Source organism: Pseudorca crassidens, chromosome 2 (genome assembly GCF_039906515.1).
Source record: "Pseudorca crassidens isolate mPseCra1 chromosome 2, mPseCra1.hap1, whole genome shotgun sequence".
Lineage (NCBI taxonomy): Eukaryota > Metazoa > Chordata > Mammalia > Artiodactyla > Delphinidae > Pseudorca > Pseudorca crassidens.
Window position 1 is genome coordinate 11,678,115 of NC_090297.1, and position 12,317 is coordinate 11,690,431.

General features: G+C 46.9%; 1 protein-coding gene and 1 non-coding gene across 2 annotated transcripts in view; both read left to right on the forward strand.

The window, feature by feature from the left end:
• The window catches only part of LOC137215627 (transmembrane protein 51), a 205,145-nt gene that overhangs the window by 150,667 nt on the left and 42,161 nt on the right, over positions 1–12,317 (forward strand). The window contains exons 15-17 of the mRNA XM_067721146.1: positions 6,863–6,933; positions 8,545–8,697; positions 11,867–11,974. Coding sequence (XP_067577247.1) covers positions 6,863–6,933; positions 8,545–8,697; positions 11,867–11,974 — 332 coding nt within the window. The remainder of the gene's footprint in view (positions 1–6,862; positions 6,934–8,544; positions 8,698–11,866; positions 11,975–12,317) is intronic.
• Positions 3,040–3,146, forward strand: LOC137220260 (U6 spliceosomal RNA). Its single transcript, XR_010941572.1, has one exon. It is a non-coding gene; the product is annotated as a U6 spliceosomal RNA (small nuclear RNA).

The window sequence follows — 12,317 nt, forward strand, 5'->3', positions numbered from 1 at the left end:
GAGTGATTTTCAACTCAGGTGATTAAACAACCCCAGCCAGGATATCTCTAAGGTAATCCAGAAGGTGGTGTGAATTTCTTTTAAACGTCTTTAAAAAGAAAGGCAAAAATCAAGATTAACTTTTCTGTAAGTGCCTGCCCCTCACAGATAGCATAGAGAAGAGGGGGGCTGGATTTCTCCCAGCAACCCAGCCCCTCCCCAACCCCAGTATTACTGTTGTTGTAATCACGGCAGAGTCTGAGTGTGCATGAAACCAGGAGAGACGTGGCCCACAGTTCTAGCTGTTCTTCAAAATCAGAACTAAAACAAGGAAAGACCGTGATCTCTATCCTAGTAATAGCGGGGCCAAGCAATGTGTGCACTGTCCCCTCCCCAGACTCCAGGAGTCACTGAAGCCTCTGTCTCTAAATCTAGTCATACGTTACCATAAAGAAACATGGGTCGCAAAATTAAGCCATCAGGGGCTTCCCTGGTGGCGCAGTGGTTGAGTCCGCCTGCCGATGCAGGGGACGCGGGTTCGTGCCCCGGTCCGGGAGGATCCCACGTGCCGCGGAGCACGTGGGAAGTTAGTGAGGACGGCCCATTCTTTATTCATTCATTAGGAGAGGAAGTTGGTGGTAAAAGGCATTTTATCTTCCAGAACTAGCAATATTATGGCAAAGCCCCAAAAGCCTAAAAGAATGGGATGAACTAGAGTATCCCCTGTATTCTCTGTATTAGGTACTGCTGTACCTAGTTCCTAGAGGCATCTACACAAGGATGGTGGTGGTGAGGATGGTGAGGATAATTAAGGTGATGAGGGTGATGGTGATGAGGATGGCGATGGTCATGGTGGTGAGAATAATGATTAGATGGTGATGGTGACAACAGTGGCCATCATTCATTATTGAGCACTTATATTCTAGACAATGTTCTAAGTATTTTCCATACATAACCTCGGTTCATCATCACAACAACTCTATAAGGCAGGTAACATTATCCTCATTTTAGAAATGAAGAAACTGGCTCAAAACCTTTTTATGTGTTAGTCCACCATGATAAGTGATTCAAGGTACTTCCCATTACTGAGGCCAGCAGGGCATCCCCACTCACTCATCACCATACACAAACAGTCCTAAGAGCCTTCCGTGTTCACAGTTCCTAAGAGGAGGGTAGGAACCATGGTTTGTTTAACTCCTCCTGGGCACTTGTCACCGTGCTAGTTGTTTTACATGTACTGTGTACTTTCATCTTCCAGCAACTCAATGAGCCAGGTACTATTGTTGTCTTTATTTTGCAAGTCAGGAAACTGAGTATCCATAACATTAAGAAACGTGCTCAAAGTCGCACAGCTGGTACATGGTAGGGTCAGGACTCAAACTGAGGTCGTTGTGATCCTAGCACTTGTGTTTTTTCTGTGACCCCACATGCCCTCCGAAGATCCAGAGGGGTACCAGGTACACGCCCAATTCCTAGAGGACAGGTTCTGTCATTAACTTGAACAGAGACAAACCTGAGAGTTTCACTCCCTGGAGTGAAGGGCGTCTGATGCACACCACGGGCCTTGCCCCAGCAAAGCCCCATTTGCATTATAGCGAACAATTCTGAGTTCAGGCTTTGGAGACCGGCTGCTAAGGTTTGACTCTCAAGTGTGCGCTTACTCATTGTGTGAGCAAGTGTCGACTTCTGTGTGCCTCTGCCTACTTGGTTATAAAATGGGGTTAAGATCTCACCAGGTAGTTGTGAGGATTAAACGATGTGGTACCCAAATCAGGGGGTCACACGTAAGCCTTAGTAAACGGTAGCTGCCGTGAGCATCAGCCTTGAATACTTGTTGATTTAATGTGAACTGAATGTGGATGGCAGGCAGATGGATATGCGCACAGGCAGGGCAGCTTGATTGGCTCACGCCGAGGTGCCTTTACCTGTGACCCCTGCCGTATCTCTATTTGACAGCAAGTCAGATTTTCTTAGCCGTGAGCACTCAGTTCTCTTTCCAGGCCTTCTTCCTCGGCTCTTGACAACAGGCTGCATTTCCTAGCTGCTGAGTGGTAAAGCTGGGACTCCGTCCAGGTCCCTCTGACCACAAAGCCCCTTCTCTGAACCACCATACTACCTGCCTTTTAAAATACTGTCCTAAGGGATAAAACGCATGTAACGAGCTGGGTCTGTAAAGTCCTGGAATAAATCCCTCAGGGAAATCCAGGTTGAGTGAGTATTGTTGGATCATGTCATGAGCAGCCCAGGAGATTGGGGTCACTACTAAAGATCTGATTGATTAAGATATCACCTAACACCTGTCAGAATGGCCGTCACCGAAAAGAACACAAATAACAAGTTGGCGAGGATATGGAGAAAAGGGAACCCTTGTGCACTGTTGGTGGGAATGTAAATTGGTGTGGCCACTATGGAAAACAGTTTGAAAGTTTCTCAAAACACTAAAAATTGAACTACCATATGATCCAGCAATTCCACTCCTGGGTATTTATTCCCCCAAAATGAAAAACACTAATTCAAAAAGATACATGCACCCCAATGTTCATAGCAGCATTATTTATGATAGCCAAGATATGAAAGCAACCTAAGTGCCCATCAACAGATGAGTGGATAAAGAAGATGCAGTAGGGAATTCCCTGGTGGTCCAGTGGATAGGAGTCGACGCTTTCACTGCTATGGCCCAGGTTCAGTCCCTGGTTGGGGAACTAAGATCCCACAAGCTGCATGGCATGCCCCCCCCCAAAAAATAGATGTGATATAGATATATCTATGTATATCTCTATGCAGTGGAATACTACTCAGCCATAAAAAAGAATGAAATGTTGCCATTTGCAGCAACATGGATGGACTTGGAGGGTACTATGCTTAGTGAAATAAGTCAGACAGAGAAAGACAAATACTGTATGATATCACTTTTATGTGGAATCTAAAAAATACAACTAGTGAATATAACAAAAACGAAATAGACTCACAGATATAGAGAACTAACTAGTGGTTACCAGTGGGGAGCGGGAAAGGGGGAGGGACAAGTTAGAGGTAGGGAAATAAGAGGAGCAAACTACTGTGCTCACTTCAGCAGCACACACACTAAAATTGGAACCATACAGAGAAGATTAGCATGGCCCCTGTGCAACGACGACACGGAAATTCATGAAGCGTTCCATATTTTTGTGACCTGAATGGGAAGGAAATTCAAAAAAGAGGGGATATATGAATACATACAGCTGATTCACTTTGCTGTACAGTAGAAACTAACACAACATCGTAAAGCAACTATACTCCAATTTTAAAAAAGAGGTACAAACTACTATGTATAAAATAAGTAAGCTACAACGATATATTTTATAGCACAGGGAATACAGCCAATATTTTATAATAACTATAAATGGAATATAACCTTTAAAAATTGTGAATCACTATGTTGTACACCTGAAACATACAATATTGTACATCGACTATATCTCAATTAAAAAATTAAACAGCTGTGACCTAAAAAAAAAAAAAAATCTGATTGCTGAAGGATTACTGTGTGGTCCCACTGGAAGATAGGAAACATCTAAGGAGGACCTTAAAAGTTAGCTCCCCTCTCCTCCTGCCTGGTTTCTCAGCTTCTTTTGATAAGGGAAAGAAAGGACTTCTTACATTTTTCTTTGCAAGCTCAGTTGACTGTGTCTATTTCTGCAAGATTTTGTTGCAAATAAAAGGCTTCCCTGCATACATAGAAAATCGCTCTTTCTCAGATATCCAAGATATGCAGTATTTTTATGTGAAAAAAAAAGAAAAGCAAGTTGTAATACAATATGAACAGTGTTCTCCCCTTTTTTTTTTTTTCAAATGCCAATATCTGACCACAGGAGAAATCTGGTGGAAAAGACATATAAGTGTTGAGAGTATTATCCCAGCATGATGAGACTGCGTGAGCCTTGACTTTCACTCAGTCATTCAACAACTATTTATTGCAGGCCTACTGTGTGCCAGCACTGAGGATACAGTGGGGGGACACTTTCCACTTTATGGGTTTCTGCCCTGTTTGGATTTGTGTAACAGGCATGTGTAACTTTTGTAACCAGAACTATAATCAAGAATTGCTTCTTCTCCCACAGAAGAAAATCCCTCTTTCCAACAGCCCAAGTCAGCATCACCCATCTCTGCCATCTCGGGGTCCTCCGAGTGCCCCTCTCCTCACGCACCCTTCACATGAGCCAGCCCAGCCCTTCACTCTCCAGCCTCTAGTCTCTCTGAAAAGAGAATGACAGACCTAGGTCTGAATTCTGATCCTACTGCTTACCAGCTCCATAGCTTAACCTTGTTGAGAGTCTGTGTCTCACCTATAAATGCAAACACATTGCCTTGCTGGGCTGTTTGTAATGATCAGAAAATATCACGTGTTAAACTCCTGGCATGGTGCCTGGCACACAGCAAGTGGTTAATACTGAATCGCTATTATTATAATATTCTTCTTCTCACTCTTCCAAGCTGGAAATTCTCAGCAAGTGGCATTGTCAGAGGTCAAGGGCCCAGGCACGAGCCTGTTCAGCTCCCCTTCTGTCTCCCTCCGCACCCATCTTTTCTCCTTTCCCTCTATCTTCCCTCACTACGTTCTCTTTCCAAATGCAGCTCTTCCCTCCCTGAGTCTCCCCTTCTCTCTCCCTCCCAGACCACCTTGTGCACTAGCTCCTGAATCATGACCTCCTTCTTCAGCGTACACAGCCTCTCACTCCATCTTTCTCCTTTGTCATCAAACACGCGCTTCAAGCTGGTGCATCTTCACTGGGACCACTGCTTCTTCAGCTCCTTTTCTACCGCTCGTACTCCTGTCCCATTAAGACCTTGAAGTGCGTTACACCCTGTGTGCTCACCACCAACTTCCTACTTTGCCTCTTTGAAAACTGACGTGGCCCCCCTGCACTGAAGCCCCACCTTCCTCCGCCCGCCATGTTCTCTCTGGCCTACCCAACCCTCTCGGTTTGCTTTCTTGAAACCCTCTCATCTTTGATAATTACAGCTTGGGTGGGTGATGCTCCTGGCAGCCAGTAGGCAGAGGCCAGGGATGCTGCTAAACGTCCTACAGTGCCCAGGACGGCTCCCACAACGAGGACTGTCCAGCCCAACACGTCGAGAATGCTGCAGTTAAGAAATGCTGCTGGCTCCTTCGTCTCTAATACATCCCGGTTATTTTTCTGAAAAAAAAAAAAAAACACCCTTCATTAAGCCAACTCACTGCTCCATCAGAAGCTGAAATAGCAGTGACTCAGACCCTGGAGTCACACCACTGTGAGCCCAAGCCCTGGCTCAGCCATTTGCCAGCTGTGTGGCGTCCAGCAGCCACATGTCTCAGAGCCCGACTGCCTCATGTGTAAAAGGAGGCGATGGCGGGACAATATAGTGGGGTGATGCGCTGATGGCTTGGCAGAGGGCCGGGCACACAGGTCACACTCATGACATTTCAGTGATGTTTAACTCAAGTTTATACTCTTTAGGCTACTGTTCTAGGCTGGCCACAAATTGAACTCAGCTTTCCATCCCAGCTCTTCCCTCTACTCCTCCCCTCCCCCATCATCTGCTCTACCCCAGTTAAGCTCCACCCTCTTCCAGAACATGCACTGCATTTCCCCACCTCTCATCCTGCCTCCTGCCTTCACCTCCCGTATTAGTTTCCTATGGCTGTTCTAACAAATTACCACAAACTTAGGGGCTTAACACAACTCATATTTATTGTTTTACAGTTCTGGAGGCCAAAGGTCCAAAATCAGTTTTGCTAAGGTAAAGGCAAGGGGCTGGTTCCTTCTGGACGCTCTAGGAAAGAATCCGTTTCCTCACCTTTTCCAGTCTCTAGACTGGAAAAGGCGAGGAAATAAAAATTCCCCGCTTTCCTTGGCTCATGGCAGAGGAGCATCTTCAACTCTCTGCTTCTGTCACATCACCGGCTCTGTCTGTCTGTAGTCAGACTCCCTGTGTCTGCTTCTTGTAAGAACCCATGCGACTATATCGGGTCCACCCAGCTGATCCAGGATGAGCGCCCCCATCTCAAGATCCTTAACTTCACCACATCTGCAAAGGTCCTTCTGCCCTGTTAGGTAATGTTCACAGGCTCTAAGGATTAGGACCCAGACATCATTGGGGGGGGAGGCATCATTCACCCAACCACATCTTCCATTCTGAAATGCCATCCCCTCCAACTCTGCACACCCACCAATGCCCACGCCCAGTGGGTCCTCAGCCACGCAATGATCACTCCAGGCAAATGATGGCCCCTCCTCTGGGACCCTCACACTTCCCCACTCCTTCAGCCATCACTTCCACGCCACCTGGAGTCCCTGCCTGTTTCCTCCCAGGCACGTAGACCTTGTCTCTCACACTGAATGGCTTCATATCATCCTCTGCTCAGCGCACAGTGCTGCACACGGTAGACACTTAGTCGGTAGGAGCTCTGCAGGTGGTTTTATTGTCCTCCCACAAAAAGAAACTTGGACTTGAGCCCAACCGAAGCTGATCAACAATTTAAAAAACACAAGGTGGGGCTTCCCTGGTGGCGCAGTGGTTGAGAGTCCGCCTGCCGATGCAGGGGACACGGGTTCGTGCCCCGGTCCGGGAAGATCCCACAAGCCACGGGGCAGCTGGGCCCGTGAGACATGGCCACTGAGCCTGCGCGTCCGGAGCCTGTGCTTTGCAATGGGACAGGCCACAACAGTGAGAGGCCCGCGTACCACAAAAAAAAAAAAGAAAAAAAGAAAAAAACACAAGGTGGATGGCAATTCACGTTTCCTTGATGGGAGGGCAGCGTTGCCCTCACCCACCTGTCGGCAAGCTCTGTGAAGACATTATTCAGAAAGCAAAGGAAGTGAATTGAATTGATACTTACCTTCTTCTTCCTTCTCTCTTTAAGGATTGTCTTTGTATCTGAAATACCTTCTGGAACATTATAAAAAAATTACAAGCTGGACCCAGGAACTTCAGGTAATCTTTGAACTTCAAAAGTTCATTTCAGCTCCTCCTTAGAATTTACCTAGCCCGGAGCATTTTAACTCTGTTTCTCCTCTGTTAGGTAGTCAGCACACATCCTCCAAAAGGTGAAATGATACCTCCATTTGCACACGAAATGCTTCAGACAGGGTGGCTGAGATCTCCCAGGAGGGCAAGGAGGCTTGTTTTCCTCTGTCAAAAACCAGAAAAATTTAAATGCCATCAGATCTTTACAATTGTTTATTAAATGCAGTGGAAGAATTACAGCTAGCCACAGTATAGGCAGCAGAATTACGAAAAGTTACATAATGTCGACATTTTAGAGGCAAAATTATCCTTAGGGATTGTATCTCTCTGGTAGCTATTGCCGTATTAATACTGTATAATAAACAACCATAACACTTTTAGAAGTGTTCCACAGTTACTGTCTACTGATCACACATCTGGGGCCAGCCGCTAGGTGGGTCCGCTGGTCTTGGATGGACTTGCTTACGTGTCTGGGTGTTGGCTGGGCCTTGGTCAATATAGGCTGGCCTCAGCTGGAGCAGCTGTGCTCTGTTCCACGTGTTCCACGTGTCTCTGATCCTCCAGCAGGCTGGCCTGGGCACGTTCTCATGGTGCTAGCAGAGGAAGCAGACATCGGGAAGAGAAAGCAGGCCCAATCATGGAGTGCTTTTCAATCCTCTGCTTGTGTTATGTCTGCCAACATCCCATTGGCCAGAGCAAGTCACATGACTGAGTTCAGTGTCAGGGGGCGGGATATGGGTGGGTACTGCAAGTTACGGAGCCAAAGATATGAATAGAGGAAGGGTGAAATATTGGGACCAGCATTACGATCAACCCCAAAGACCATCTGGTCCAGGGGTCAGCAAACTTCTTCTGTAAAGGGCCAGATGGTAAACATTTTAGGCTTTGCAGGACATACAGCCTCTGCCACACTTATCTGACCAGCTGTTGTAGAGCAAAGGCAGCCATAGACAGAAGTAAATGAATGGGCGTGACGGGCATGCTCTGCTCCAATAAAATTTTATTTATAAAAATGGGCAGTGGTCCATATTTGGCCTGCAGACAGTAGTTTGCCACCCCCTGATCTAGTCCATTCTCCTTATTTTACAGAGATGGACAGTGACATTCAGAGGCTAGGTGACTGTTTCAACGTCACACAGATAGTTGGTGGAAGAATCAAGACAAAAGCTCAGGCCTTCTGGCCCTAGCTCACTGCTTTTTCTCTTACACTCAGCAAATAATAACAAATAAGTCTAACTACCATTTACTGAGCACCTACTATGTGCTAAACACTGTGCTAAAAGCTTTCCATCATTATCTCATTCTTACAACTCTAAGAGGTAGATACTAGTATTAACCTCGTTCTCTATACAAAGAAGTGTCTAGAAAGAACTAGAGCTGAGATTCTATCTAGATCTAGAGTCTGAGCTCTTAACCACGATGCTCTACTACTTCCCTACTAGTTACTAAGCTAAGCATCATTTTTCTGTGTTTTGAAGAAAGTTTTGTGAACCTTTGTCCCGCCCCCAAAGGTAGTGGAAATGACTCCTGCGTTAGTCCTGTCCCCCTCAGCTGCAGTTTCCCTTCACCTCATTTCAGATCAAGATCAACAGTTCTCAGGAAACTCAGCAGTATTTGCTGCAAGAAAAGTTACGGCAGCATCTGGAAGAGAAGGAGAAGCTGACCGAGGAAAGGCTACAGCAAGAGGAGAAGCTGAAAGCCAGAGTCAAGCGGCTAACGGAAGAGAAATCGGTAAGGTGGCCCCCGTCTTTCTCTTTACTACTGGAAACTGATGAAATGGGCTTTCCTATGAGAAACAGAGGGCGCGTACTTAGATGGAGAAATCTCAGCAACTCCTTGTTGGGAACTAAATTAATTAAAGAGGGTGAATGATGTAGGAGGAATTAACATGAAGCTTGAGTCCTAAAACTCAGAGATCAACTTGAAGATCAACTTGAAGAGGCAAGGTTATTGAAATGTCTAGAAATGGTACTTTGTTTATAAACTGCAGCTGATTTTATTGATACAAATCCCAGTCGTTACTGCAGGTCCCGATTTGTGTCTAAGTGTGTGCAAGACCAACCAATAGTATTTCAGTCTTCTGCTTTCTCTTCATGCATATCAGGGGAAACACATGGGGCTTCCCTGGTGGCGCAGTGGTTGAGAGTCCGCCTGCCGATGCAGGGGACGCGGGTTCGTGCCCCGGTCCGGGAAGATCCCACATGCCGCGGAGCGGCTGGGCCCGTGAGCCATGGCCGCTGAGCCTGCGCGTCCGGAGCCTGTGCTCCGCAACGGGAGAGGCCGCGGCAGTGAGAGGCCCGCGTACCGCAAAAAAAAAAAGAAAAGAAAAGAAACACATGGCCAAAACTGCTACTTACTTGTCCAGAAACCAGCCAATTAGAGGATACTTTACAGCAGCGCCTCTCAACTCAAAGGTGTCCACGGATCACATGGGGATGTTGTTAAAATGCAGATTCTGATTCAGCAGGTCTTGGGGGCGGGGGGGGGAGCCTGGGATTCTGCATTTCTGACCAGCTCCCAGCTGGTACTGACGGCACAGCTCTGCAGACTACATTTTCAGCCACAAAGTCTTAGAAGAAGGTTTTCCCCAAGTTGGCCGATAAGAACCACCTGGACGCTGGTGAAAAATATAGCTTCTTGGGCCCCACCCCAGACCCACTGAATCAGAATCTCAGGAGAAAGCCAGGAAACTGCACATAATGGGCTGATTCTCATCCTTGTCCTTGAGTTGGCCCTTTCTGATATTCAGGGACCCACCATGAATTTAACTACCTCGGTCACCATCATCCTAGATCAGTGGCTCATGACTTTGGCTGCACTTTTGTCACCTAAGAGATTAAAAAATACTAATGCCTTGTACCCCTCCCCCCACCCCACCCCCAGGTTCTGACCTAACTGGGGTGAGGGTGTGGCTCAGGCACTGGGATTGGTAAGCTCTCCCTGGTGGTTCCAATGTGCAGCCACGGTGGAGGGCCACAGCGTGCTGCCCCTCCTCCACCCCCCTCAAGACAGCAGCACCAGATCCGCTGGAGCCCAACTCCCCCCAGCACCTCCTTTCTTCCCCTGAGAAGGACTGGACCTGCCGTTTCCTCCACCTTCACCGGGAGAAGCTTGGTGACTTCCTGCTTGGACCGTCCTTCTGTCACACACCCTCACTCTCCAGACGTCTCCAAGAGGCAAAGACCTCTGCCTGCTCCCTTTCATCCTCTAGTTCACGCCCCGCTACCTCTTCTCCTGTCTGCCTCTTTCTCTGCCTTTCTGCCTTTTGTGAAATAAAAGATTAAAAAGGAAGAACCACCTGACCAAAATCACCTGTTAGCCACATAAAGGTACCATTAACAACTGCCTTTAATCAAGGCAGCTCCCTCCAGAAGGACAATTAGACATAGAAAAAGCCAGTGCCATTCCACAGAGAGGGAAATAAAACCAGAAAGAACCTAGCAATCTTCAAAATCTCCACCAGGCTCTCCACCTGTTCCCTCCCTCCTCTCTGATTAACTTCTCCCTTTGCCAAATGTCTTATTTTAGTTTTAACTTTGGTTTGACTTGTTCCCACTGTGGATGTACAGTATTGCAGCCCCAGCATGTTCAACATCACCTTGGGCACCGGCCTGAGCCTCCCAGACGCCCATTTGTAACATCGATTCCAACAGATACAGGGTTTCAAGGGCTGACATCGACCCCCCTTTAATCACAACAAAGCTTAGCGCGCACACCAGCCCATGCAGAGGGGGACGCAATGCCAGGGACCCACCAAGACAGAGCGCCACTGCTCATGTCCACTGTCGTCCCGTCGAGGGTCATCCTTCCCCAGACAAGCACATTGATCAGCTCGACCCCAGGGACTCATCTGAAAGTACTGTTCCAGACTCCAGTGCCAGGTGCCCCGATTTTAAGTGAACCTCCCTCATACCACATGACACCATCACCCCCACCCTTTCTAAAAATATGCTTGTCCGAATTCATTAATTAAACTCCTCACGAGTCCTAACTTGTCTGAGGACTCTGTTTCAAGGGTAAGAAATTCTAGGTTCCCTTATGGAGCCAACATTCTTTTTTTTATTATTTTTTATTTATTTATTTTTTTATTATTTATTATTTTATTATTATTCTTTTTTTTCTTATGATCTGTTAGCAGCAGTCCTCTGATTTGTGCACACACTAATGGTTTAAATCAGGGAGCAGCAAACTTCTTCCACGAAGAGCCAGATAGTATCTATTTTCAGTTTTGCGGGTCGTATGGTCTCTGTTGTGGCTTCTCAGCTCTGTTGTTGCAGTGCAGGGGCAGTTGTGGGCAACCCACGATGAGCATGGAGGGATGCCAATAAAACTTTATTTACAAAGAAGCAGGCAGCGGGCCAGATTTGGCCCAGATGCCGTAGCTTGCCAACTCCTGTCTCTAGGGTCAAAGGGACCAGGGTTCAAACTCCTGTTGACGTGATTTACTAGTAAACTGAACAGATTCCTTAATCTCTCTAAGCCTGTTTCCTCCTTTGCAAAGTTGAAATGACAGAAGAAATGATTAACCTTTACTAGTGAATAGTTATCATGTGACAAGTATTTCATGTGCATCATCTCATCTGCTCCTCACATCAACCCAATGCAGGAAGCACTATTACTGTCCCCATTGTACAGACAGGGAAAGTGAGGCTTCTAAAACTTCTCACTTGCCCAAGACTATACATCTAGGAAGGATCAACCGGAGGCTCTAATGTGGGCCTGCCGACTCCAGACCCCGGACTCTTAGCCCCTAAGTATACTGCCCACCGTTTTCTGTGGCAGTGAGAAGTGAAAGAGTTTTCTTGTTGTGAGAAGTGAGTGACTCCGTGCAGTGCCTGGCAGAGAGTCCAGATCCCTACTATGGTAACCATGTCTATTAAACAACAATCATGACTTTCAGGCTTTGGAGGAAACCATTTCTCAGGAGAAAAGCAGAGCAAAGGAAGCATTAGAAGAAGAACAGAGCAAAGTCCAAGAGCTGGAGAATCGCTTAACCCGCCAGAAGGAGGTACGCAGCTCGGGGAGATAGTTGGCTCCAGCCCAAATCCGGCTTGAGGGCCAAATGGAAGAAGTTTAGAACCACAGATGATGGGGAGAAGCGCGTGGCAGAGTTTCCTAGAGTGATTTGTCCTTGGGAGGGCTCAGCTAGTCGGGGAAGAAGCAAGGGGGACTCTAGGAGAGAACCCTAGAGCTGCAGCCTTCACAATTAGTTGGAAAAATTGTAAACAGCGTAAAATACAGCCTTAGATAGGCGACAAGTTGGGATTGGTGACATGAGCATGTACAGAGATTGTATCCCAAATCCCCAAAATGGAGGAATTACAGAATCGTGGGACTTCAGGGCTGCATGT